Here is a 25412-nt window from a genome sequence, read left to right on the forward strand (position 1 = left end):
TGCCATTTTAGTGCTATGTCTTCATATTGACAGGGAAAATATTTCCATGCCTACTGCCTTGAAAACTATCTTACCTTACAGAAGGTAGAGCTGACATACGCAAACAACACAACTACCACGTTTGCATTGCAGACTATCCTGATGCATTCCCAAAGCCGTCCTCCTCCAGTGCCTTGCTGTGCCTATTTATGATACCTAGACTCTGACAAAAGTCAGAAACAATTCCTGGCTTAAAGTGCATCCAGCCGGTGGAAACAAGACTCAATTAAGAAACATTGTCACCTAGTGGCCAGAAGAAGATGTATTTATTATTGTTGATCTTATCCTTATAACAAGATATATATATAAAACGTATGTATGTATCTCAGTGCATCATTGCACCAGTGACTATTTCTGGTTAATACCATATGCCGACATGACAGCTCTTCCCAGTTCAAAAGCTCTTTAGCAAACCATGTGCATTTGCTAAGCAAGCCAGAGCAGCAACAGCTTGGCAATCTTGCAAAGAGAAGTTATTAAAAGGAAATTGCTCTGCAGAAAAAGCAGTTCATAGTGCTGTACAGAGATTGTCCCACCAACCCCCTCCCCTCCTGCTCCAGACTACCCAGAGCACCTCACCAAGCGGTAGGCACCCAACCTCTGGAGAACAAATGCCTTGCTCTTTGGCATTTCAGCTCGTGATCCTCCCAGATGGCCTGGAGATTCAGAGGCAATTTCCTCCCCTCCCTTCCTAGCCTGCGGCGAAGTGCTGGGTTCCTGGGTTCCTGACATGTGGGGTTGTTGATGCTTCCAGAAGGAAGGCGGCTGCCCTTTTGCTACAACATTAAACTTATCAGTCAACTTTCATCTCGTGAATGCCTTTGAAGATCCAGAGATGCTGTGTAATGCCATTGAGTCACATCACTCTTCAGTGCATATATTCACCTCTTTCTATGTCAATATACAGCATCCTTACTCCGGGATATCTACTGCTTGTGCCTGGATAGAGGGCTAGGGATCAACTCTTTTCCCCTCACCTGGTGGTTAATATTGTACCCTGGCATCAGCTGTGGGGAACAAAACCACCAGCTGCTGGGTTCCTAAACCTGTCCTAGGCTGCAGGCACTCAAAAGAGGCGGTGTTTTGCTCCACATTGCCAAGGTGAAGTGAGGCCACCTATGTCGGCAGTGGCAGAATTGGTTTGGGGGGTGGAAACAGGAGCCAACAAGGAGCTGGGTGCTGCCTGACCTGCTGCTCAGCCGCACTCCAGCAGCCGCCCTGGAGCCATCCCCTTCACTGGCTAAGCCCCATTTTCAACACTGAGCCTGACGCTTATGAGTAAACATTTTGTTACAAGACGTTCATTTCTACATGTCTACATCATTCCAAAAAGTGGGATGCAAACTGCCAAGGTCTTGCACTGATGGGTGGAGCAATGGCCATGCACATTTGGAAACTCTAGGTCTCTCCAGCTGAATAAGTGGCTGACTTTCACCAGATTCACTGTCATCTCCCTTGCGTTTTCCTCATGTAACTGGAGATGTACAAGTCAGGCATCTCTGTTCCTGAAATGTAAGAAAGGACACAATTTTTTTAAAAAATAAATAAAAAAAGACTTTAAAGCTTCCGAAAAGTCTGTTCTAAATGTTCTCTTCCTATAGATTATCAGGTGTATTACTGAAAAATATTCCCATCTGGGACAGGCTTTGCTGCAAGGAGATCCTAGACTGCTCTAAGACAAAAAACTTAATTGTATGCACTTCTCGAGAGAGGACTGGTAAAGCGGCTCTCTGGCTATGTGCATGAACTTTCGGTATCCATTATTGTATACAACGTACCTAAACAGCTGCAGCTTTTGGCAGATTGTTTGTAGTCTCTGCTCCACTCTACCAATCTGTCCTTCCTTTTTTCCCCAGGTGTTACGTTTCATGAGTTTCATCTGCTCACTTAGGAAAAGAAAACTTCTCTAGTCCCTTAAATGGTGGATCTTTGACAGATGCAGCAGCTCTTCATGTTTGTTCTGGTTTATTGCTGGAGTTATTCACTTGTTCCTGCTCCTGAAATGTACCCAGATATTTAAAAAGACTTCATGCATAGGTTTTTCCAATGGATAATCTGGTTTAATTTGTTTCTAATGGAACAAAAGGGTAATTTTAGAAGAGACATCGCACATTTACACACTGAACTGCTTCTTGCTTTATTTGCTTTTTGATTTCATGGATTCAATTTTTTTTCCAGGTTGGCTGTCTTGGTTTGGAAACAGCATTGTGATTTTTGTCCTGTATAAACAAAGACATCTTCTGCAGCCCACCGACTACCTCACATTTAACTTAGCAGTATCAGATGCTAGTATCTCCGTGTTTGGTTATTCACGGGGGATCATTGAAATCTTTAATGTCTTCAGAGATGATGGATTCATTATCACATCAATATGGACTTGCCAGGTAAGACTGGATTACACTTAATTAGACAAAATAGGTGCAGCTATTTCTGTGTATATGCTGTATATAAATCACCAGACAGGCCCAACAGAGTGAAAAGAAATACTGACTGACCTTCCAAACGGACAGTATTCTCTTTTGTTACACCCATAAATCTATGCATTTGATCAGTGTTTGACCAATTTTCAGTGATTTTTTCTACCTATTCGCAATAGTTCCTACTAGTTTGGGTTTTTTACTTCATGTTATAGCTCCCACTCGTGTTGGAAAGCTAAGGTGTAGGCTGTGCTTGTCTTCGGCTCCCCTGAAGTCAACCTGGTTGTCGGCTCTTTAACATTTGACTTAAAGCAATGTAGACTCCGACTTGACACGGTGTGTAGAGCAAAGCCTCCACACAGCACTTGGGTATACCCATATATTTTAGCATACAACTTCTTGTACTAAATCAGTCATAACTCTTCAGTCTTACCCCTAAATTCTTGGTTGGTTTGTTGTCTGTGGTAGGATGAGTGACTTAACTTTATGGCACAGTCATCCCTGAACTTGGAGGCAGCTTTTTGTTGGAGAACTCGGAAAATGTTATTATTGTTAATTCTGAAACACACCTGTATAGACAGAATATAAATACATCTCATGGATAGATGGGCTCAAGCCTGGCTCCTTGGTGCTTTCAGTAACATCTGTGAGAAAGATTATACTTAGTGTGTCCGTTTCATGAGGGAATCAAAAAACTGAAAATGGCAAGATAGCCTACAGCAAGGTGTAAGAAAGATCATGATGAAGGAAAAGGGAGAGAGAAATAATCTTCTTTTCTTGTTTTTTTGTTTTTTGTTTTTTGTTTTTTTTTAAAAAGAGGAAGTTGAACTATTGTGCAACACAGATGAAAGAACTTTTACAGCTCATGTCCCCTCCCTTTCAATACAAAGGTTCAGTTTACCCAGGGAGAAAGATTTCCCACAGAAGACTCTGATTAACGTAGGAGCTGTAGCTTGAACTAAAAAATTATTATTTTCTTGTTTAAAATGTATGCCTATAGCCATTTGGCAGAAAATTATTTACCAAAATGAAGCTAATTATTTCCTCAGCAAAATCCCACTATTTCTGTAATGAGAACACCTATAATTGCAATCTAAGATCTGTTGAGGAGAAACTTTGAGGACACCTCTTTAATTTTTTTTATTAATGGAAACCTTTGAAGTCATCAGCTAAACCAAGACATACCTGCAAACAGTAAAATTCACACCCACACTCAGAACTAAACAGATTCCCATTTTTCCCTGTTTCAACGAAGATTAAAGCTATGAAAGGTGAAATCTGGATCTCCAGGTTCAGTTCTAGCTTTGCTGAAGACTCCCCCTGTAGGACAGTGTAAGCCATTCAGTGTGAAATCCTGAACCAAGATCTGTGGCATAACTTAACATTTACAACCCAGCAGGTTGAAAGAGGTAACCTTAAATGACCCTTCTGCCTCCCCAGTCCAAGCTCTTCCAGAGCCCCGTCTATGCTGTGGCTCCTTTTTTGGACTGTAAAAAACAGCACGCACGGGAATCAACACGGCATGGCACTGTGTCCGTACCTCTTGATTCGCATGGGAGTCTTCCGTTAGCAACCTTACAGTTTTCTTCCACGATGTCTCTGCCTGGGAGTCCCTCTTTGGCTGACTTTAAGCTATTTAGAGTCTCATTACGATGATCTGGCTTTTTTTTTTTAGATGTAAAAAGACTGGGATGGAGGTGTGCTTAATCTTGCTGTGCTTGAACTGCCTTTACAAGGAGAGAAGCGGTCCGTAACATTTTTGGGGTACACAGATAGTTTGTTGGTCAGGATGTGTTAAGTAATCTTCTCTGCATCTCCTGGTTTTAAACAGCATTCATTTGTAAAATATGGATATCAAGCAAAGTTTTAAGGTATTGGGATCCAAAAATTTTATTCAGGACACCAATAACGCATTGGCTTTTCTAAACACTCCGATTTGCAAAATACTAAAGTTTCTGCTTTGGTAATCCTCTGTAGGCTCTAAAAGTTAACATTTATCATTTCAAATAGGAACTGAGACTGTATTAATGCTAACTAAAAATTCATGGTAACCTGTAGAAGTCAGTTTGTACTCTGAATGAATAGTTTGAATTGGTTGTGACTTGTTCAGTGGTTGAGCTGGTTGTGGCTTGTTGAGAGAAAATCATGTAGGATTCCTGTTTCCATCAAGATTTTGTTCTGTGTTGGGGGGTCTCAAACACATATTTAAACGCTGACATCCATCTTCTTGCTTATTAAGCTTGCCAAAACAGAAACCAGTGATGAAAAAGTAACTTATGGAAGTAAAGTAGCTGTTTTCAGGAAGAATATTATGCAGATATAGCAGGAAGCTTCTGTGCCTAAAAAAGATGTGAAAGTTTCCTTGTGTCTGTGGACAGCCAGCACAAAGGTAATTCTAAAAATGTTCAACCTTGAACGCAGTAGGGTTTTGATTGTTTGTTTTTTGGTATTTATAAAACGTGATACATTGGTAGTCTGACCAGAATGGGTCTCACATCTGGAACAAGGGGAGTGAGGAGCTTGGTGCCAGGAAGCTAAAGCCCATGCTTTTTGTCACAGCTCTACGAAGTCGGTGTCTCTTGTTCTCCTCGCCGCACTCGAACTCCTCTGCAAGTAGCTGGGATGACAATTTGGGCTGCTGCGCACATGAACATGGCTCTTTCCTTAGCATGGCCCATCTGTTTTCCCTGACTGGGTTTGTTTTGCTGAGTCCAGAGGACGGCCTTACTTGGCTTTCTGTCGTTGTCTGTTTCACTACACATTTGCTCCTATTTGATCAGTCAGCTTCTGCTGTCAGGTATGCTTAGGGAAACTTTATTTTTCCAAGCTAGCCTGTCTTTTCTGTTTATGAAGAAATTTCATGAGCTCACCTCACTTAATCCACCTAACTATTTTCCTTTCCTCTGACTCAGGCCTCCTTCTGTGCCTTCGGGTAATATTTTTCAAAATTAAGGTTCACCATTCTTGGCTGCCCCAGTTAGAGGGAGTAGAGAGAAGACAGACAGATACTGCTTCTCTCTCAAAACAGCCTCGTCTGTGAAAACTCTCTGTTACAAAAGATGCATCTCCACCTAAAAGGACCATAACACGGCATATCTGCTGAATGGCACAGATATGTGTGCTCCTGTTTTCCTCCTCTGCATGGTTCTCCTCCTCTATGACCAGGTGACCCGCCTAGTGGATGAGGGAAAGGCTGTGGATGTGGTCTACCTGGACTTCAGTAAAGCCTTTGACACTGTCTCCCACAGCATTCTCCTAGAGAAGCTGGTGGCTCACGGTTTAGACAGATGTACTCTTTGCTGGGTAAAAAACTGGCTGGATGGCTGAGCCCAGAGAGTTGTGGTCAACAGAGTTAAATCCAGTTGGCGGCCAGTCACGAGCGGTGTTCCCCAGGGCTCAGTTTTGGGGCCGGTCCTGCTCAATATCTTTATCAATGATCTGGACGAGGGGATCGAGTGCTCCCCCAGTAAGTTTGCAGACGACACCAAGTTGGGTGGGAGTGTTGATCTGCTTGAGGGTAGGAAGGCTCTGCAGAGGGACCTGGACAGCCTGGATCGATGGGCTGAGGTCAACTGTATGAGGTTCAACAAGGCCAAGTGCCGGGTCCTGCACTTCGGCCACAACCACCTGTCGTGGTTTAACCTGGCAGGCAGCCAAATACCACGCAGCCGCTCACTCACTCCCCACCCCCCCCCCCCAGCGGGACGGGGAGAGAATCGGAAGGGTAAGAGTGAGAAAAACTCGTGGGTTGAGATAAAGACAGTTTAATAGAACAGAAAAAGGGAAAATAGTAATGATAATGATAAAATATACAAAATGAGTGATGTACAATGCAATTGCTCACCACCCGCGCTGATCGATAACCAAGTAGCGATCGGTACTTCCTGGATCACGCCTACCATTCATATACTGAGCATGACGTCACATGGTATGGAATACCCCATTAGCCAGCTGGGCTGGCTGTCCTGATTATGTTCCCTCCCATCTTGTGTACCTAGCTCAGTCAGTAGGCACGGGAGCTGTCCTTGGACTAGGAGGGCACTTAGCAACAACTGAAAACATCAGTGTGTTATCAACATTCTCCTCATACTAAATCCAAAACACAGCACTAGGAAGAAATTTAACCCTATCCCAGCCGAAACCAGGACACCACCTCATGCAACGCTACAGGCTTGGGGAAGAGTGGCTGGAAAGCTGCCCAGAGGAAAAGGACCTGGGGGTGCTGGTTGACAGCCGGCTGAACATGGGCCGTCAGTGTGCCCAGGTGGCCAAGGCAGCCAATGGCACCCTGGCTAGTATCAGAAACAGTGTGGCCAGCAGGAGCAGGGAAGTGATCGTGCCGCTGTACTCGGCACTGGTGAGGCCGCACCTCGAATACTGTGTTCAGTTTTGGGCCCCTCACTACAAGAAGGACATGGAGGTGCTGGAGCGTGTCCAGAGAAGGGCAACGAAGATGGTGAAGGGTCTGGAGAACAAGTCTTATGAAGAAAAGCTGAGGGAACTGGAACTGTTTAGTCTGGAGAAGAGGAGGCTGAGGGGAGACCTCATCGCGCTCTACAACTACCTGAAAGGAGGTTGTAGCGAGGTGGGTGTTGGTCTCTTCTCCCAAGTAACTAGCGATAGGACGAGAGGAAATGGCCTCAAGTTGCGCCAAGGAAGGTTTAGATTGGACATTAGGAAAAATTTCTTTACTGAAAGAGTGGTCAGGCCTTGGAGCAGGCTGCCCAGGGAAGTGGTTGAGTCATCACCCCTGGAAGTATTTAAAAGACGTGTAGATGAGGCACTTAGGGACATGGTTTAGTGGGTATGGTGGTGTTGGGTTGACAGTTGGCCTCGATGATCTTAGAGGTCTTTTCCAACCTTAATGATTCTATGATTCCATGAAGAAACACCACTATTCTTCCCCATGCCAAACATCATTATTTTTGTTTTCAGAGGTCTGACAGAGCTCTCCTCTCAGGAATGAGGTTGCATGGTAGGTCTGTATCCAAATGCTGTCCCTGCTGAATGCTGTGTATGGATATGGTTTTCCAAGGGTGGATTTTGGGCTCTGCTTTCACTTCTTGTTTATCCCTTCCCTGCTCTACCACTGTGTTTTAGTCCTATCTGGACAAAGGGAGGACAGTCAGTCTCTAGCACATTCATTTTTTAGGCTGTGGTAATATTATCAGTAAGTAAACTAGTTCATATAATAAAGTTCAGGCCAGGGAATGTAAGCCAGTGACCAAGAGCCATCTGTTCCCCCATTGACCATATTTCTAGTGAAAAGCTACCTCAGGATATATTTTTGTCTGCTGAATTAGAAGTTGCACTGAAACCTGTAAATAACATTGCATGCAAACATTCTGAGAATATGGTTTGGTTATTTTGACACTAATTGACATAAACACTTAAGAATTTTACTACGAGGGTCAAGAAAATTGACTGCTCTTATCATGTGCTCACTCTGTTGGTATAGGCTTCTTTAAAAAAATGTTACTTATTTCCGACTGTTTCTTACCTATAAGATGTATCTCGGCTGTGCACAACAGAGCACAACGTAGTTATCTCCAGGTCATGGTACCGTCAGAGACGTTCCCGCTGCCACCGACTGACGCTGTTACCACAGATGCACTCACCTCACTACCAGCCTAGGTATCGCCGGTCCATCTGGCCAGCCAGATGGTTCCAGAGCATCCCCAGCAGATCCGGCTCTGCACAGAAACAGCCTCAGGAGGAACCACAAAAAATATGTTCACCTTTGAGGTATTAGTGGGCACGACAGTAGGCTGCCTGACAGGATTCAGCCCACACCACCTCTGTCCCTACAGCCTGCCCTTACCATCCCACCAAGGGCCAGCCTGGAAGGGCCTGCCCTCACCCTCTTTTGCTGAAGCTGCTTTGTGTTGTGTGGAATAATAAAGCCACAGAGGGGAGCTGGAAAGAGAAAGATGACTGTCTCACCCTGTGGTTGGGTTTGCTACATAGCAGTGAGGAAACCTGGTTTTGAATCCTGTACTGCTTAATGCTTTGATGTTCTGTACAGTATTTCTGTCTGGCATACCCCGGACAGAAACAACTGGCAATGCAGTGAGCAGCAGTGAGCCCCACATTGCATGCGTGTATTGTTTTATCAGTTATCCCTAATTTATTTGTGCACAGGTTGCCTGACAGCACCAGACCTGTGGCATATGTGCATCCTGAAAGGGCATGGTGTGTCTGGGAAGTCCAAAATTTTCTAGAAGTGCTAGACTTAGTGCACGTGCATTGAGGAGGACATGACCCATGGAAATACCTGGCATTCCTTGTACTTTAACAGGCTTTTCCAAATTGTGGTGGTGTAGATGATCAAGCTGCCAGCTGAAATCCCAGAGATCCCAGGGATCTCTAAGAAAATCTGGATGTGCAATAGCCCTGCTTTAGTAATGCTGCTGTTGGACAAGTAGGGTTCCCCTCCTTCCAGTGGGTGTCTGACCACTCATGTAGGGAGTTTCTCTTTGTCTGTGGCTCTGGTATTTGTTTGTTCTAAGGACAGTGGAGCATCCCCATACGATGAATAGTCTTGGGGCTTATGTTCCTAGGCAGGGGATGTGGATCTGAGCACCTTTGGATGGAGAAAAGTGAATCCAGTTCTCCTGCACCCTCCGTGAGGGAAAAGGGAGAATGGATCAGCAATCCCTCTGCTTTTCACAGTGACACTTCTTAGTTTTTGAAAGGTCTTACACAGTTAAGGGAAGGATATGGCTCTGAATACCAAGTAATTCCAATCTTTTGTGGCCTGGAGTAAGGCATTAAAAATCAAAAGGGAGGTGAGATATGCCCATCATCTTGTTCTGTTGGCTACTTTAGGAGCCTCATTTGCCCACTAGCTTTTGCCACATCCAGTCTAGGAGTCAAGCTTGGAGTCATGACCGCCATTGCACCGGGCAAGCAACCAGAGCTGCAGCCCTGCAAAGCTGAGCACGGTGGCCCTTACTCCCTCTTGTAGATTCAGCTTCCAGTCACTGCCTCTTAGCTGATACTTAAAACCCCAGCATTTTTGGTGTTATTAAATGTTTAGAGGTCTAGAATGACATTTCTGAGAAGTAATAGTGACTGTCTTTTGTAAAAATTAGAGGGGGGGATCTGAAACACTCAAAAGGAAAATTGCAACAGTAGGAAATTCTGAGATAAATAAAGATGAAAATATATGGGCTCTTTTTAGAAGTTTTGAGGGAATGACTTGTAATCGTGAATAAATTATTTTATGTTTTATTGGTGGCATTTGCTTTCTCAGAACATACATTTATCTCTTTTCCTATACACAGATTGTAAAATATTGCTAAATCTTGTCTGAGGAGGAAACAGAAAACGAATATCTTCTTCTTTTCACAAAATGTTCTGTAAATTGTATGATAAATCAAAAACCCTAAAGGCATTTATGTTTTTTCATAAATAGAGTAAATTTGAAGGACATCAATTTCTGTCCATTTAATATAACTGGTAAAACCAACCAACTGTTGACTTAGCTAGACTATTGACTCTGACTCAGTTTGTGATTTTATGCATTTGTAAATGCCAAGACAGTGTTTACATACTACCATATGTGGTACGGTATTCCCTCACGTTCTGGGTGAGATGATTGACCAGACGTAGCTCAGCAATCAGCGTGACCAGGCAATAAAAGCAGTGGCAGATGGAATGGACGGAAATGAAAGCTCGCGGGCTTCCTTTCTCCTTCCTTCCCAATACTTGGAAGATTACTGAGGTATCTGTATGCGTTCTTCATCAAACTTCTTCCAGCACAACCACCATCATCCGTTCACAAAATCATCCCACTTTCAACTCACCCCATATGTAACAAGCACCCTTTGCATATATGTCTGACTCCAACATCTGCCTCTCATTCTTCCCAGCAGCTGTCCACGTGAGTACCCTACTCACCGCAGAGCTCTCACTCATAAAAGCCAGACAAATCCGCAAGCTGTTCATCTTTACCCCTAGCAACATCCGTCAAGGTGGACCAGGGTTTGCTCCCGCTCACCCTCCCTCCCAGCTGGCTACGGGGAGATGTAGCGATGGTTGCTGTTATTGTCCTTGCCTGCATGTGAGAGCACTCGAATGTTCTTCCACATTTTTCCTCCTCTCTCTCCCTGTGGGGAGCTGTCTGTGCAGGCACACCTCGAGTTCACCAGTGTTCACGCGCAGTGGAGCCAGAACACATGCTGCAGGAGTCCTTCAACCTCAGCGTGGCTTTCTGCAGTGTCTAACTTTGGCAGAGGTTTCCCATGCAAAGACTGAGCTAGGTCAACCTTGCTTGGTGTAAAAAAATCTTGCAATATCACTGTATATCCCAGTGTCTAAGATTGAGGCCGGGACAGAAGAAAACAGATTTTTTTTCTCAAATCAAAATAGCACAGGAATGTGGTCTAATGTCTGCTTAGTTGAAAAATGTCCAGCTATCTACCTATAAGATGTTAAAAGGAATTAAACCAAATGTAAAAAGGGAGTGAAATATAGTTATTCACTATCCTAGCACAGTACTGTGGTGTGATATTGCTGGGATTTTACTTATATATAGTTTATCGTTCCTGACATTTCAGTAAGATGAAAATAACCCAAAGTCAAATCATGGAACTGGCACTAAGAGCATTAACAGATAAAACAGGTGTTAAAGGTGCTGAAGAAAAGCTGTGTAACATTAGCTCTGTATTCAGCTCACCTTAACACAACCGATTCACTGTGAAAGGTAGGATATGGAGACTGATCTATAAAGCGAATTCAAAAAAAAGAGTGCCCTTTACTTTGCCTGTGCTGTACTATTTCCTCTCCCATATATGTTTTTCTAAGCAATTTCAACATCTCAAATGTTATGACTACTAGAATGTATCCTTATTCTTGTTTCCTTGAATAACTGAGATTGGATACTGAAAAAAAAAGGTTGCAGGGATATTAGTCTTCCCCATTTCTTTATTTCTGGTCCTTCTTGATGAATCTGAAGAGTGTGCACGTTGCAATCAAAGAGGTAAAAGCAACTCACGTAGACATCTGTGAGCTAAATTTTAATGAGAAAAATACTTCATCTGCAGGGAAGGGGGGAAAAACTGTGCCTTTGCGCAAACAGAATCATTAGCAACGTAGAAGATCATTTCAGTGTAACTAATGCGACTGCAGGGAAGTTACGCCAGTTTTCATTAGCCGTGAATTCTCCCTCATTTTCCTGTAAATGACTATTTCTCCATCCAATTGCAACAAATTAGGGAAGTTATGTATTTGGTACTTGAAAAATTGTGAATGCTCAAACTATCTGTTTCCTTGTTTAACAAGTCTGACGTAGCCCATCCCATGCCACCCAGCACTGCGTCAAACCACACACTGCTGCCTGGAAAGGGCACTCTCGTTGTCTGATAGTGCTCCTACAGAACCAGGAACTTCCAAAGCCTAAATTTTGATTCCTGCACTAGCTTTTCCTCTCAGAGGGCTTTGAAACATCCTTTTCTTGTTTCTTTATGTGGAAGGTAGTAGCCTTCCTCATTCTTCTGTGCTGATGTGTGTTTCTAAGAGATTAATTTCTCAAAGAAATTTCTGTCTATTTGCTAAATGATGTGCACTTGGTGGGGTTGTTACATTCAACCGTGCTTGTTGATAGGGGCATGTACTACTGCGGGTATGAATTGTGACCTGAGGGGGGCTACAACTCTAATAGCTGAAAGTCAGCCCAAAGTAAGTATGCGTTGAACCTCATTTGATTAACCCAGTATATAAACCTAAAATAACTACAAGCAAACAAGTAGATTTATTCTGGATTCCCTAACATTACTGAAGCCAAAACCTGACCTGCATATGTTAATAGCTGGCACTAAATGTGCATTTATCTATATAGTATAGTTAGTACACTTACATATCTGTACACATAATTGTATAGCCTAAATATTGCATTCATATTTTTCCTATCTTTAAAATATATGCCATCAACAGAAAGGTTTAATCACTTGGTGAATGCAAAATACTGAGTGTCTGATGCTCTCATTTAATGGTTTAAACTATCTAATCCTGTAGCATATCAGTTCTCATTGTTTATTAGTAAATGAAGTGCTGTTTGTGTCAAGAGACCTATAATAGCTTGGGTTAATGCAATTGCCTCTAAGAAGAGCTCCCCTTGAAGCCTTCTGAGGAATTTTAAAAGGCAGAATGCAACCATAGCAGAAAAACGTCGCATGAGCAAAAGACGTTGTGGAAACTGCGGTAAATGATAAGTCTCTTTCACTTCCTGTATTGCAGTAAATCTTAAAGAAACAATTTGAGTGCTTTAGGAACGCTATGCATTGGGAATTTTAAATAGTCTCCTATGAAGACTGATTTTGATTATGAACCTCGGTAGTTCTTCCATTTGACAGAAGAGTTACTATAATCCAGTTGATACATTACTGATATATTGGAGGGATGGGAGAATTATGTTGTCATCAGACTCAAGTGGAATGTTTTCTCACCTACTGCAAATTTTAAGAACTTGTTAAATTTTAAAACATACTCTATTCAAAGGTACCTACAACTGTTCTTCCAAATGTATTTCTTAAAGATTGGTTTAGGTGCTTTTTTGTCTCTTGAGGTTGAAGGAGATTTATTGCCATTATCTATTTACATTGTGATCTTGGAATAATCTGATCTGTATTCAGAAAATATTCTGAGAGAGCTTATTGTGATGACTTTAAATATATGCAATGGACAAATATTCTTGTTTAAAGTTTATCTTTTTCTTTACGTATTCATTATCTCATATTTAATAGAAGAGAAAGACAGGACATTGTGGTTCTGAAGGGAAACAAATGGACTTCAGGAAATTGCAACAGATTCACCAGTTGGCCAGAGGAGGGAGCGATGCAGCCTTTCTGGCTGGTGAGATCAATGTTTCAGCCTAAATTGAAATGTAATAGCTATTTTGGCAATCTGCTTTTGTGCCATTAAACCTTGATTAATCCAATAATAAGAACAATAGGTTATATTTTACTCCGCTTTAAATGAAGACAACCCTTATGAATTCAGTAGGGATGCATAAGTATTAAAGGGAGTAAAAATGGGGCACACCCAAGCTCACAGCTAAAAATTTGATAGTGCACTGGGGATTCCTGACTCTCCCTGTGTTGAAGCAAAGCTTCAGAAATGAATTTGCATGCAGTAAGAGCTTTATGTATTGTGGGTTGTAAATAGTACACCAAGAACATCAGTGAGATTTAAAATCAGGCACAAGTACAAAGCAGAAAAAAACACAGCCTTTTCTTCAGTTGTGTCTTAGCTTCCAGGCAACGTAAAGATAATGAGCAAGTTCTATGAGTATCTATATAGCCAAGGGAGTAATACTGGTATAGCACTGAGAGAAAAGCTTTTAAAACTGCTAATCTACTCCTGTTTCTTAATGGGTAAAAAGAAAAGCTGGCGGATCAAAATTACCATGCAATCAACTTTGTGTTTATGTCAGAATTCACTGTTGCCTATTAACACTGCTGCTATTTGATTGTAATTAATAATAGGAAGGACAAAATTGCATTACACAAAATGGAGAAAATATTATGACTGTGGAAGGAAGGACCTGGCTGGGTGGTAGGATAAAAGAAAAGGAAAACGAGAACCAGGGAAGGGAAAGAATATCAATCTTCCAAAGTAATTAACTGTTATCTACTATTCTAGTATTTCCTTGGCTGTCATTCCACATATCTTTAAAGATGCAGAAAATTGAGAATATCATATATTTTTGTAACCTACATATATTAATATCTCTGCCTATAGAAATCAGGACTATGCTAAAGCAGTTTTTCTGTTGCTAACTACCCTGGGTTCCAAGCAGTCGTTTTGGTTGCTACCTACAGTCAGTGTTGTCTGTTCAGGAGCAGAAAAAGTAGCAGAGATCTTTCTTCCATATCCAGTAGGTGTGTGCTTGAAGTAGGTTGGCTACAGCTAGAATAAGATCACTTGTTTTCTTCTGAAGACATATGTCTATGTGACACCAATATAAAAGTATTGCAGAATCAATAGACTTTCTGGGAAATGGCATATGCATAGCTAGGCTCAAGAGCTAACTTGTCACCAATAGAATTTTGGCAGGGACAATACTGGTTTGAGGATCCTACTCCCAAAGCAGCCCTAACCCTGTTGGATGCTCTCTCGTGTTTTAATGTTCCAGATACCGTGGCCTCGCTATGGACTGTTCTGCAGCTTGAGAGCCACCTCGTTTACCTCCTTTATTCATGTCATCCCCAGAGCTCCCTCTCCTCCCTGGCATTTCACCCTGTCACCTGTTCCTTAACCGCCGAGCCTGTGGCTAGCCCAGGGGCAGTTAGCACAGCCGCCCCCGGGGACTGCTGCCACTTTAGCCACTTCCTAACCGTATGGCCCTGGTCAAATCTCTGATGATAGCCCCCACACTAGCAGAAGCAACAGTATTTTGATCTGCTGAAATGCTGTTGTGAGGTAGTACGGAAATGAGACATGGTGCTGACAATGCCTCGGTCCTATGAACTATGTTGATTTAGGTAAAACTGCATTTTCTTAGCAAGGCACCACTCCAAAGAAACATTTTGGCTTGTTCTTTCTTATGGTGACAGAGTTTCATCTTCAATGGCAAAGGGCAAGAGTGTATTTTTAGACCCACTTTCTTCCCTTGTAAGTGTGCTCAAGGGCTGTTTGAACTGATCACTTAATATAGTTGTCTCTCTTTGGTATGACGTCAGGGAAGTGGGGTGGGAGAATAATGGTCACATCTCCAGGTGATAAAACATACATTGATGTATTTCAGAAAAACTCAACCAGTTTCAGCATGAGAGGGCTATGATACCCACTGAAAAGCTTGTCCTACTACTTTAGTACTCAGTCTCATATCTCTTTAGACTTAATTTCAAAGTGTTTATTTGCATCATTGCTGAAATACTGCTTCCTTTCTAATCTACTAACTAATGCAATTGCTTAAGCTTATGCAGCCTGGTTTCTCCGTAGTCCTTGGCCACGGTGTTTTCCGCATCTGTGAAGCGTTGTTAGAGAAAATGGAGAAGTGGCAGCTGTTTGCATCAATAAGGCTAATGAAATGCAGAGCACATTTACATATCCAGGTACTTAACCAGTCTCTTGGCCAACCACTTGGCCAAATTCAGCCAAGTGCAGCTTCTAGCAAGTAGCTGAGACATCCAAGGAAGTCTGTTTTCTGGTGTAAACGTGGTTGCATTTATATACCAAGCATGATTGTAAGTGGAGCACAGGTGGATGTAGATTGTTGTAGTAGCAAGTCTTGCATGCATTTAAAATTGGTGGGTCTGTAAAAGTTGGCATTAAAAAGGATATAGAGTCGACATAAGGGCGTTGGTAGCAAGAAAAACCACCAGTGAAAGAAATGATGAAGCAGCCCTTTCCTAACCCTTCACCCAATTTAATTTATACGATCCGCCATGGTCTCAGCTTTAAACCTGGATTAAAGCCCCAGATTCAGTGCTGGGATAAACTGAATTCCATGGGAGTTGCGCCCATTCACGCAAAGACAGAGTTTGTTCCCATAGAATAATGATGTGCCTTTCCGCCGATAATTTTGCCACTTGAATGCCAAGTTACAGTCCAGAGACACTTGCTTAATATTCCTGCTTCACTCGGTGTAAAACTGGCACCTCCAAGAGCTCCTCTGCTCTGGCCAGTTTGGTATATCATTGCAGTCCTTCAAAAAAAGGACTGCCTTCAGCGTTTTGCCTGGATCATTTCCCAGTCATGTAGTGCTCCCTAGCAGATGGCTACATCCATCTCCACTACAGTCAGCAGCAACTTCCTTCCTATACCCATAAGTGAAGACAGCAGAGTTATAACCGTCCTGTGCGTGTATTGCTGAGACACTGACGTCAGCGGGAGCCTACGCGGCCGTACGGCTCTGCCTGCCTCAGTCAGAGGTGGTGAGGATCAGGGCTTAATAAACAGCAGGCAATCAGTGCAACATTGAGACTCAACCTATTGGAACGATCTAGCTTTGGATGTTTTTATTTAATTTTTTAAAAAGCTTTTCTCACTCAGCCAAGCCCATTACCTCCTACGTTCTTCCCTCTTTGGCCTAAATTTCATGGGTTCAGTTTGCATGTTTGTTCTGCCTAAGCGGGGCAGCTGCACCCAGTGCATTTTTGCCTATTCAGAGCTCTTCTTATTTTCAGTTTTTCTCCTTCATTTGGCAAGTGAAGCATAGATGTAAGATTATTTTATGTACGTGACAGAGCACTTATATAATTTTTGGACATTTACTTGCTCATTGATCCTATAGAAGATAACTGCACCTGACATTTTATATTTCCCTGCTAGTTGGGTTTCTGGAAAAACTTTCGAGAGCATTAACATGAAAACGACGGGAGCAATCCCTGTGGTTCTTTTCCCCTTCAGCTCTCTGCAGAACATCCTGCACTGCTTTGTTTTTCAGGTTGATGGTTTCCTGACGCTTCTCTTTGGCCTGGCTAGCATTAATACCCTTACAGTAATCAGTGTGACTCGCTACATCAAGGGCTGCCATCCTGAGAGAGGTAAGGAATAAAGGCAAGTCCAGTTCTGCCTTCATCGAACCAAGTGCAAACCTGTATTTTTTTCAGTCACAGGCTATATCAAATATAAATTAGAAGCATTGGAAACCAGAACATAATGCAGTCATTTACATTACAAACATGTTTGCATAGAATCCTTCAGGGTTAACCCCAATAAGAGCCAAATTATTACTAGTACACTTTGGTCACCATGGGTTAAATTCACCCTTGTGCCGAAGATACCACAGGTCCTGCTGACCCTCTGTATTCTTCAAAATGCAACTTAAATGACTCCTAAGTGATGCATACATTGTTGCCTGGCTCTCACTGTAAGTAACAAATTTCATCTTCTATGAGATGATGTTTGGGAAGTTTCCAGTTGTTGATAAGATCCTTGGTTCGGAAGGCTTCCCTACATATGAACATTTTCACTCTTCAGGGAGTTTTGCCAGGGTATGTGCATGGCGGGCATCATGGACTGCTTTAGATGGCGCTGGGAACGTTCAGTTTGCACATCTTGCCTCCAGGTTTTGTAGCACTGCGCAGCCTGCCATCCCCACGTGCCTCTCCGGCCTCCCCTTGGTGCAGAGTTTCACACCACGGGAGATGAAAATTACTCCTACCATGCCCAGAACTGACCATGACCCGACTCTGCCTGGACAGGCCCTGTCTCCTGACCTGCAAAGCACCATCACCACAGCCTTGCACCCACCTTGCACCCTGTTGACCTGTAACCTGAATATCTCAAACAACTACTGTTCATTACTCTCTCCAGTGCTAGAAACCTTTTACTAACCACTATCTTTCTGGTTTTTTGAATTTCATTTTTTTATTAACCTTTGGTATAAATGCCTCTATAAAGGCTTACGAGTGTCCCACTATACAAATCTGGTCTGAAGTCCTTTACATGTTTCCTGCCCTGTAAAGCCCTCATCAGCAAGTCTATATAAACATGCCATCATCTACCCCTTTCCCTTTATGCCTCTTTACATCACCACACTCACCCTTTCACAGAACCAGTAGAAACCTTTCCTTACCATTCATCCTAGACCTCCTGCCTGCTGAAAACTTTGACTTCCACTGACAGCTTTATGTAATCCCTCTTCTTTATACCTACACCTTCCATAAATTCTCCCTCGTCTTCCTTTCACCCATCCTTAGGTAATGTATTATCCATTTTCATGCCTTTGTTATGAGTGGCTTGCACCATCTTTCAGACAGGAACCTATTAAAGTCAGCAGGTAAAGCATACATAAATACACTGGATGCATCATATGAGTTTTTCTGTCTAATAGCATGAGTAGTATTAGCTGCAAAACGAACTTCTGCAGGGAGGTCTTTTTTTCCACAGGCAGCTCTTCTTCCGTTTGTTGTAATGACAGACTTGTTGAAGTTAATTTTCAACTCAAACTGCTGCTGGAGTTGCTAGAATTTGGCTGTGATGTATTGTACATCTTATATGCATTGCATATTATGAAGTCATATTTAAAACCCACATTTCTCTTTTGCAAAGCTGTATCACGTGTTCATGTAAGGGTGTGCATAATTTATGTTTGCCTCTTGAGGAAATCTGAGCAAGTACCCTGTATAACTTCACAGAAATGTTGAGGAACAGAGATCGGTGGATGCACAAATATTTCCCACGTAAATGAAGAAATAACCACAATGTATGGCAACAGCAGGACAGATTAAATAGTTTGTATTGAATGGCTAATGTAGTTTGAGTATCTAATGTATTTTTTCCTTTTTAACAGGGAAAACCTTGAAGTGAATAAGAAAATCCTCCAAATTTAGACTTATCTTGTTTGTTTCTATGTAAAACTTAACATACAACTAACTGTTTCCTGCTTTTTACAAAATTGCAAAACATAAGTCTAACATAGAATTTGCCGGTTCTGCAGTGCTCAACAAACACATTGTCTCCTGCTTAAAAGCCATTAATTTCCACTGTTCCCAAATGATCTTGAACACAAGCCTGACAGATGCTTTCAAATTTAAGCTTTTCTTATGAATATGCATTTTTTTGTCTTAATATTTTTTTAAATAGCTGCATTTTCCTTATTAGCTGTTGGTATAGAAGTGCATTTAGATTTCAGAGATATGTTTGCCTTTCTAGATATTATTTTCTGACTAAACCGTGCCATTGCAGGTCACTGCATCAGCAACAGCAGTATGACGGTGGCTCTGGTTCTCATTTGGATAGCAGCTTTCTTCTGGTCAGCAGCTCCATTACTTGGCTGGGGCAGTTATACAGGTAACAGGTATCTTTCAGTCGTACTTATTTGGCACCTCTCCACTTAACGAAGATACTTACCTTTCTTTCTTGCTGTTTGTGATAAACCAGACCGATTATCAGTGGAACTGAGAAAATCATTCATCATGCATGACGTATGCTCAGAGTGTTGCCTGCTTTGGTATTAGCTATAAAGAGATTTTTTTGAAGATAACACAGGAAAGACTTGGACCAAGTGTATATTACCTATGAAAAAAGAGAGGCCAGAAATATTTGGCATGGTTAAGCAGTGAGATAAAGGCAATTATCAAAAGACATCCTTCAAAAACTGTCAAGATTAGGAAGCTAGAAAAGAACACAAGTTCCAGCAAGTTAAACTTGAAACTATAATAAGACAAGCCAGAAAGATTTGGTGAAACAGTTTGTTGAAAATATGAAAACTAACATAGCAGAAGAAGAAAAAGATGTCAGAAAGTTTGTCAGTCTAAGAAGTGATTAGGCTGCAAGCAAATAAGGAGGGGGGAAAAAGGAGGGGGAAAAACAGGAAAACTTTTGAATAGTGAACACTGCAGTAATTCAATGGCTAAGGGATATTCCCACACCAGAAAATGTCTTCATGGGGAGAAGTTGGAGAAATCATCTCAAATTAAGTATCTAAAAATTCAACAAAACAAACCTCTAAGAACAAATGGTAATGATACAGGAGTCCTAACAACTGAAATCATGTGACTGAAATTGTCCAGCAGTTTTCTGCCTGGATGCTGTAGGCATCTGTATCCTTTGAGAAGTCATGAAATCTATGAAGACTTCTTAAAGCAGCTATGTGAATATATCTTCTGACTTATTAAATACATAAGCTTTGAGGTATCTCTAAACCCTTCAAGTATGGGTGTGAGAAAAACATCCATTGCTATGATTGGCTAAATCGTCTATCCTTCCCAAACCAAAATGTTACCAGGATATTAGGCTTTGAGGAAAAAAACAAACTGTTTATTAGACTGTTCTAACTTTGTCATGTTTTTGCACTCTGGATATGTTCATAAACCTGGGGGTTTTGTACTGGTCATTTTCTGTGTATCTTCTGGTGATGTGTGTTTTCCTTTTACATTAATCTTATTAGCTCTTTATTTGTGGAAGGATTTCTGATGTCCCTGTTTAGCCTTAAACTGGAGCCAGGGACTTCTTGGGCATCACTGCCTTGCCAGGGCATCCAAGTGCCCCCATGGATCCTGTTTGTATTTTGGATTCAATCCCTCGACAGTGGTCTTCAAGACCGTTTCTAGGAGCACTTTTCCCTACTAAGAATCACAGCGATTTCAGATTCCTGAACTGTCTGACTCTAAACACGTTTCCACTGAGGGCACCCACGGAGATGTGGGAGCCCAGCAATGGCAAGTCCGGCAGCAGGCAGCGGAGCAGGCAGCAGAGCAGGCAGCGGGCGCCAGCAGACCACCGCACTTTACACCTGGCTGCCTCGGACCTCTCACTTCTACACAGCAGCTGCAGGGCTCCCCAGGACCCCGCTGGTTTTTGGAAATGCTGCTTGCCAGTGTCTCTGCAGAGGGGGGAAACACAGCTCTGAATTCTTACTCGCAGGAAACCTGCAGGATTTTCTTTTCATGTCATCTGGAGGCTGCTTTCTTTTTTCAGTCAAAAGTTTTCACAAACCAGAAACCTGGAATTAAGCCAGATTTTATGGTTATCTTTTTGAATCTTGGAGTCTATTGATGAAAAAGGCAAAGGAGACAGAAGTCTGTTTCTATTACTGAACACATCCAGACAGCAACACCTAGAGCTTTTGGTGTTAAAAATACCACGCTCTTTTCTATGAGAATCATAAAAGAGATTTTAATCTTTTTCTCCTTTAATTCATCCTGTCTAAACCTCCTATCACCTGTGTGGAATTAAGGGATTTTTTTTTTTCTTCAGAATTATCCCTGGATGTCAGGGAGAGATCTGTTGCTAAATCATGCAGGCTTCACCTGTACTATATCTCCAAGACTTGTTAATACTTGACTTACATAATTTTGGTTCATGCTTCATTTATTTATAATCCAATTTGCTGCCATAGCTGTCAGAAAAAAACAGCTTTTTCCACTTAAAAAGAAAAATCAACAACTCTCAATCTATAGAAAACCTGTAATGCTATCATATTCAAGTTTTATGTCAGGACACATTTGCAAACACATCAGAGGGTCTAAAGAAGTCAATTGTTATTCATAGAAGTATTTAAGCAGAGACTGCACCTTATTCCCCCTGCCTTTCCCTTAAGTACCTGATCAGCTAGTGTCCTTTTGTAAATCCCACTGGCTGCAGATCCTGCAATCTGCCTAACTTCATTTTTAAGAGCCTGCAGCTCCTTTGTAGTTGCAGAACGGTATGCTTCCCATTTAGCAAAAGGCCTCATATCTTTCTAAGTATTTATATGTTTCATTTTCCCATAATCTTTATCATTAGCTGTATCAATTTCCTTTCATGGCTCTCGCTACAGTAAAAATTTCATTGTCTTTTTGTTTCTATTAAAAAACCTTGACATTTTTATTTCCTACTTTGCTATATAAGTAGTGACTTTTTACATTTGGCATATTGTCTCTTTACAATTGCTTGTTATGCTGTTACAGTGCTTATCTTAGGAAGTTACTATGTAGAAGACTATGACAAATAAGAGTAGATAACACTCAAAAATATCAAACCTACTGAATGAATACCCTTTTTTTTTCTAATAAAGTATCACAATTTCCTATTCTGAAACAACAGTTTGTGCATTATGTATTTACACTGGAAATCTAAACTGGACAGAATGATAATACGCATTAAAACTTGTTACAGTCTAGCTGGTCTGGAAAAATTGTTTATGTAGGAAATTATGTCACAGCTCATTAAATCAGAAAGATCAATCCATTCTTTAGTGCTTAAAAGAAGAAAAATACAGAATTTGAACTAATATATTAATCACTCAAAAGCAGATAAATGTTCTAAAAATGCTAACCAACTTGTTTTTGCTTTCCAGATCGCACGTATGGCACATGTGAGATAGACTGGGCAAAAGCCAACTTCTCTACAATCTACAAGTCCTACATTGTCTCCATTTTTATCTGCTGTTTTTTCCTACCTGTAACAGTCATGGTCTTCTCATATGTGTCAATTATCAACACTGTCAAGCTAAGCCATGCATTAACAGGTCTGGGTGATCCCACAGACAGACAGAGGAGAATGGAGCGGGACGTCACCAGGGTGAGTTTGGGTTTCATGTTGGGTGGGATTTTTCTCAATGAAATCTGTCTTTCCAAAAATTGGTCCCAACTAGAACAGAAGAGAACAAAATAATCAGTTGCCTTTCATTTCTCTGTAATCTCTAGTGACAGAGTCTGAACTCAGTGAAGAATATGAGGATTGTTTAAAACTTCTATCCCGTCACTTGGCTAAAATATTGGTGCTACATCACATGTGAAAAATAATCTGAATATAATTGGAGTGGGTTATACCTCACAAAAACAAAAGTTTGGTTTGGCATATGCTCTTTCAGAAGTTACGTTACTTCTGAACATACACAGAAGTTACAGTGGAGCCTTCAAATTACTTACCGTTGACTTAATTCTACCCGAAACCCTCTTAATTCATATAAACATACATGGGACTGGAGCTATTTTCATTCCATTAGATGAGGCATTGCTCAAGCACACCACCATGCCAAAATTAGATATATGCCTGGCTCCATCAAAGCTAACGTTTTCCTTGCCTGTACTCTCCTGTGAGCCATACCCTCAGGACAATCCAAATGTTTCCCTTCCAGCCAAGTGTCCAAGCTACTATTCCCAGTGTATTGCTTCCCTGATGTAGTTTTCCAGAATAGATTTAAGACTTTCTTCTTCTGTCTCTTAGGTTTCTATTGTCATTTGCACAGCCTTCATTATTGCGTGGTCACCATACGCTGTCATCTCTATATGGTCTGCCTATGGTCACCCTGTGCCCAATCTTACCAGCATCCTTGCCAGTTTGTTTGCTAAGTCTGCCAGCTTCTACAATCCCATTATCTACTTTGGAATGAGCTCCAAATTTCGGAGGGACATTTTCATCTTGTTCCATTGTGCCAAGGAAGTCAAGGATCCTGTGAAGCTCAAACGTTTCAAAAACCTCAAGCAAAAACAACAAGAGCCTTCTCAGAAAGAAGAAAAGTATGCAGGAGAAATGCACCCTGCACCAAGCCCTGATTCTGGGGTGGGAAGTCCAACCAATACCCCACCTCCAGCAAACAGGGAAGTGTATTTTGGTATTCTCGATACACCATCGAATAACCCTGACATTGAATGTGATAGACTGTAAGTTTTGTGGCCACTTAACACATGCACCCACTTTGTGTTCAGGAAGACCCTCTTCAGATCAGCGCTTGAGTGATTCCTAATTCCCAGTCCATCTGTTTCTTGCTATAGCACTGAAGACTATGCAACTCAAGGAAATCAGATGGTAAAGTGATATTTTCCTTCTATGTAGGTACAAAAAGCTATGAAGCACATTACAATGTGGGCGGCACACCCAGTGCCAGAAGCATTCGATTTTCACATGCATGCAGGAAAAGGAACACTGACTTGTGAAGAGCAGGCATTAGCTAGCAAAAATAACTAATATGTTCCTATCCAAATTCTATGAATTAAGAGATTGCATTCCCACAGATGTTTTTTGCTCTTCAACAGTCCCAGCCATAGAGGATGGTTTTAGCTCTGTGGTGCTGCACAGCCCAGGCTGTAGGAGAAGATGGGTCCTGCCCAGATTGCTGTGGAGCTGCTGCAGCTCCAACGGCCGCGAGCTGGTAGGCAAAGCCCTGTGCTCCCTGCGGGGCACCGCGGTGTGCCCGCCCTGCGGCTCCCAGGGCCCGTGCGTGCACGGGTGCGTGTCTGATCGTCTGTGCCTGACTCTGTGTGTGTCTATGCAGGTGCTAGGAGTTGTAGATCTTGGCATTTTCTGGTCACTGTAGTCTGAACTGTGGCTTCATACTTTTCCTCGTTGGTCTGCAGAATTATTTCCACCCTCCCTGACCTTCCCGGTGAGCAGGGCGTGGCTGTAGCATTCAGATTCAGGAAAACTGGCCTTTAATTTTACTGATCTGTCTCCAAACTGGTTGGTTTTCTACCTGACTATTAAGAGATGTTGTACAGGCAATGAAACCAAAAATGAGACTAAGGTTTTAAGAGTACTGATGAAGTGTGGCATCAGAGCTACTTACAAAATATAATCCAACACTTCACTGCTGCTTCTAAAGAAAGTTTTTGTACCTGCCTATGGGTAAAAAATGACTTTTAGGTAAAAGTAACCAAGTAGCAATTAAGGATAGTGATTTAAATAGCTAAGCTGTAGGCTTAACTCAGTAGCAAGACTATCAGATGTTATAATATCCAATTATTCCACGAAATTTATTTTACAGAATCAAAGTGAGGAGGTATATCTTCATAATTCCCCATCTTGGAAATTAACTGCATACTCAGACACTTCTGCAAAAATGTCTCTGTATTAGCCGTGGAAATTGTGGGTTCATTTAGTGCCATTTGCAAGTTAAACAAGGGGAAAAAAAATGAAGGGAAAAAACCCAACAGCATTGGTTGGTAACCGCACTATTTATGACTTTTTGGAATCTCACTGTCCGGGTTTGTGAAAGTGTTGTTGTTTTGCAAAAGCATGCTTTTCCAGATGTGTTTCTTGGGAAAGTTAGAAAGAGAGCCCACCTTCATTTCTCCCATTACTCTATTTGTTTTGAGAAAATCACCTGTGTTTTGAAGTTAAAAACAAATAAACATTGTAAGCAACAGTGGGGAACTGTGTTTTCTTTCATGGCCACATATCTGAACTACAAGAGTATTCATTTTTGTGGAAAATTTTCAGATATGGGTGCTATTTCATTACCATAAATAATTAAAAGCAAATAAGTAAACAGTTTGCTTCCAGATAAAAGTGCATGCTGGAGTTGCAGAAATAGATGAAATCATTTAGGGCAAAATCCTGTCACAGCTGGATGAAGCCAGGCTGGGCTAGCCAAAGCTAGCACGCAGTTTGGAAAGCTTCTAGGTGTAGCACGAAATCCACTTTGGTAATGCTGCTGGACTGAGCCTTCTCACTGCTGAGAGTGCTTGGGTTTTCCTCCAAAGAGGAGTGCCACGCATCCCCATCGGATGCGGTTCTGGGAGGTACCTGCAGCCGCCAGTGTGCCGGACACCTGCCCCTAGAGCCTCCACGGCCATAGAT

At 41.9% G+C, this 25412-nt stretch overlaps 1 protein-coding gene across 1 annotated transcript in view; it reads left to right on the forward strand.

The window, feature by feature from the left end:
- Nucleotides 1-23674, forward strand: part of LOC142081421 (visual pigment-like receptor peropsin) — a 31130-nt gene extending 7456 nt beyond the window's left edge. The window contains exons 2-6 of the mRNA XM_075148145.1: nt 2218-2423; nt 16849-16948; nt 19095-19199; nt 22189-22412; nt 23061-23674. Of these exons, the coding sequence (XP_075004246.1) occupies nt 2218-2423; nt 16849-16948; nt 19095-19199; nt 22189-22412; nt 23061-23501 (1076 nt within the window). The 3' untranslated portion in view covers nt 23502-23674. The remainder of the gene's footprint in view (nt 1-2217; nt 2424-16848; nt 16949-19094; nt 19200-22188; nt 22413-23060) is intronic.
- The last annotated feature ends 1738 nt before the right edge of the window (nt 23675-25412 follow it).

This window comes from Calonectris borealis, chromosome 3, assembly GCF_964195595.1.
Source record: "Calonectris borealis chromosome 3, bCalBor7.hap1.2, whole genome shotgun sequence".
NCBI lineage: Eukaryota > Metazoa > Chordata > Aves > Procellariiformes > Procellariidae > Calonectris > Calonectris borealis.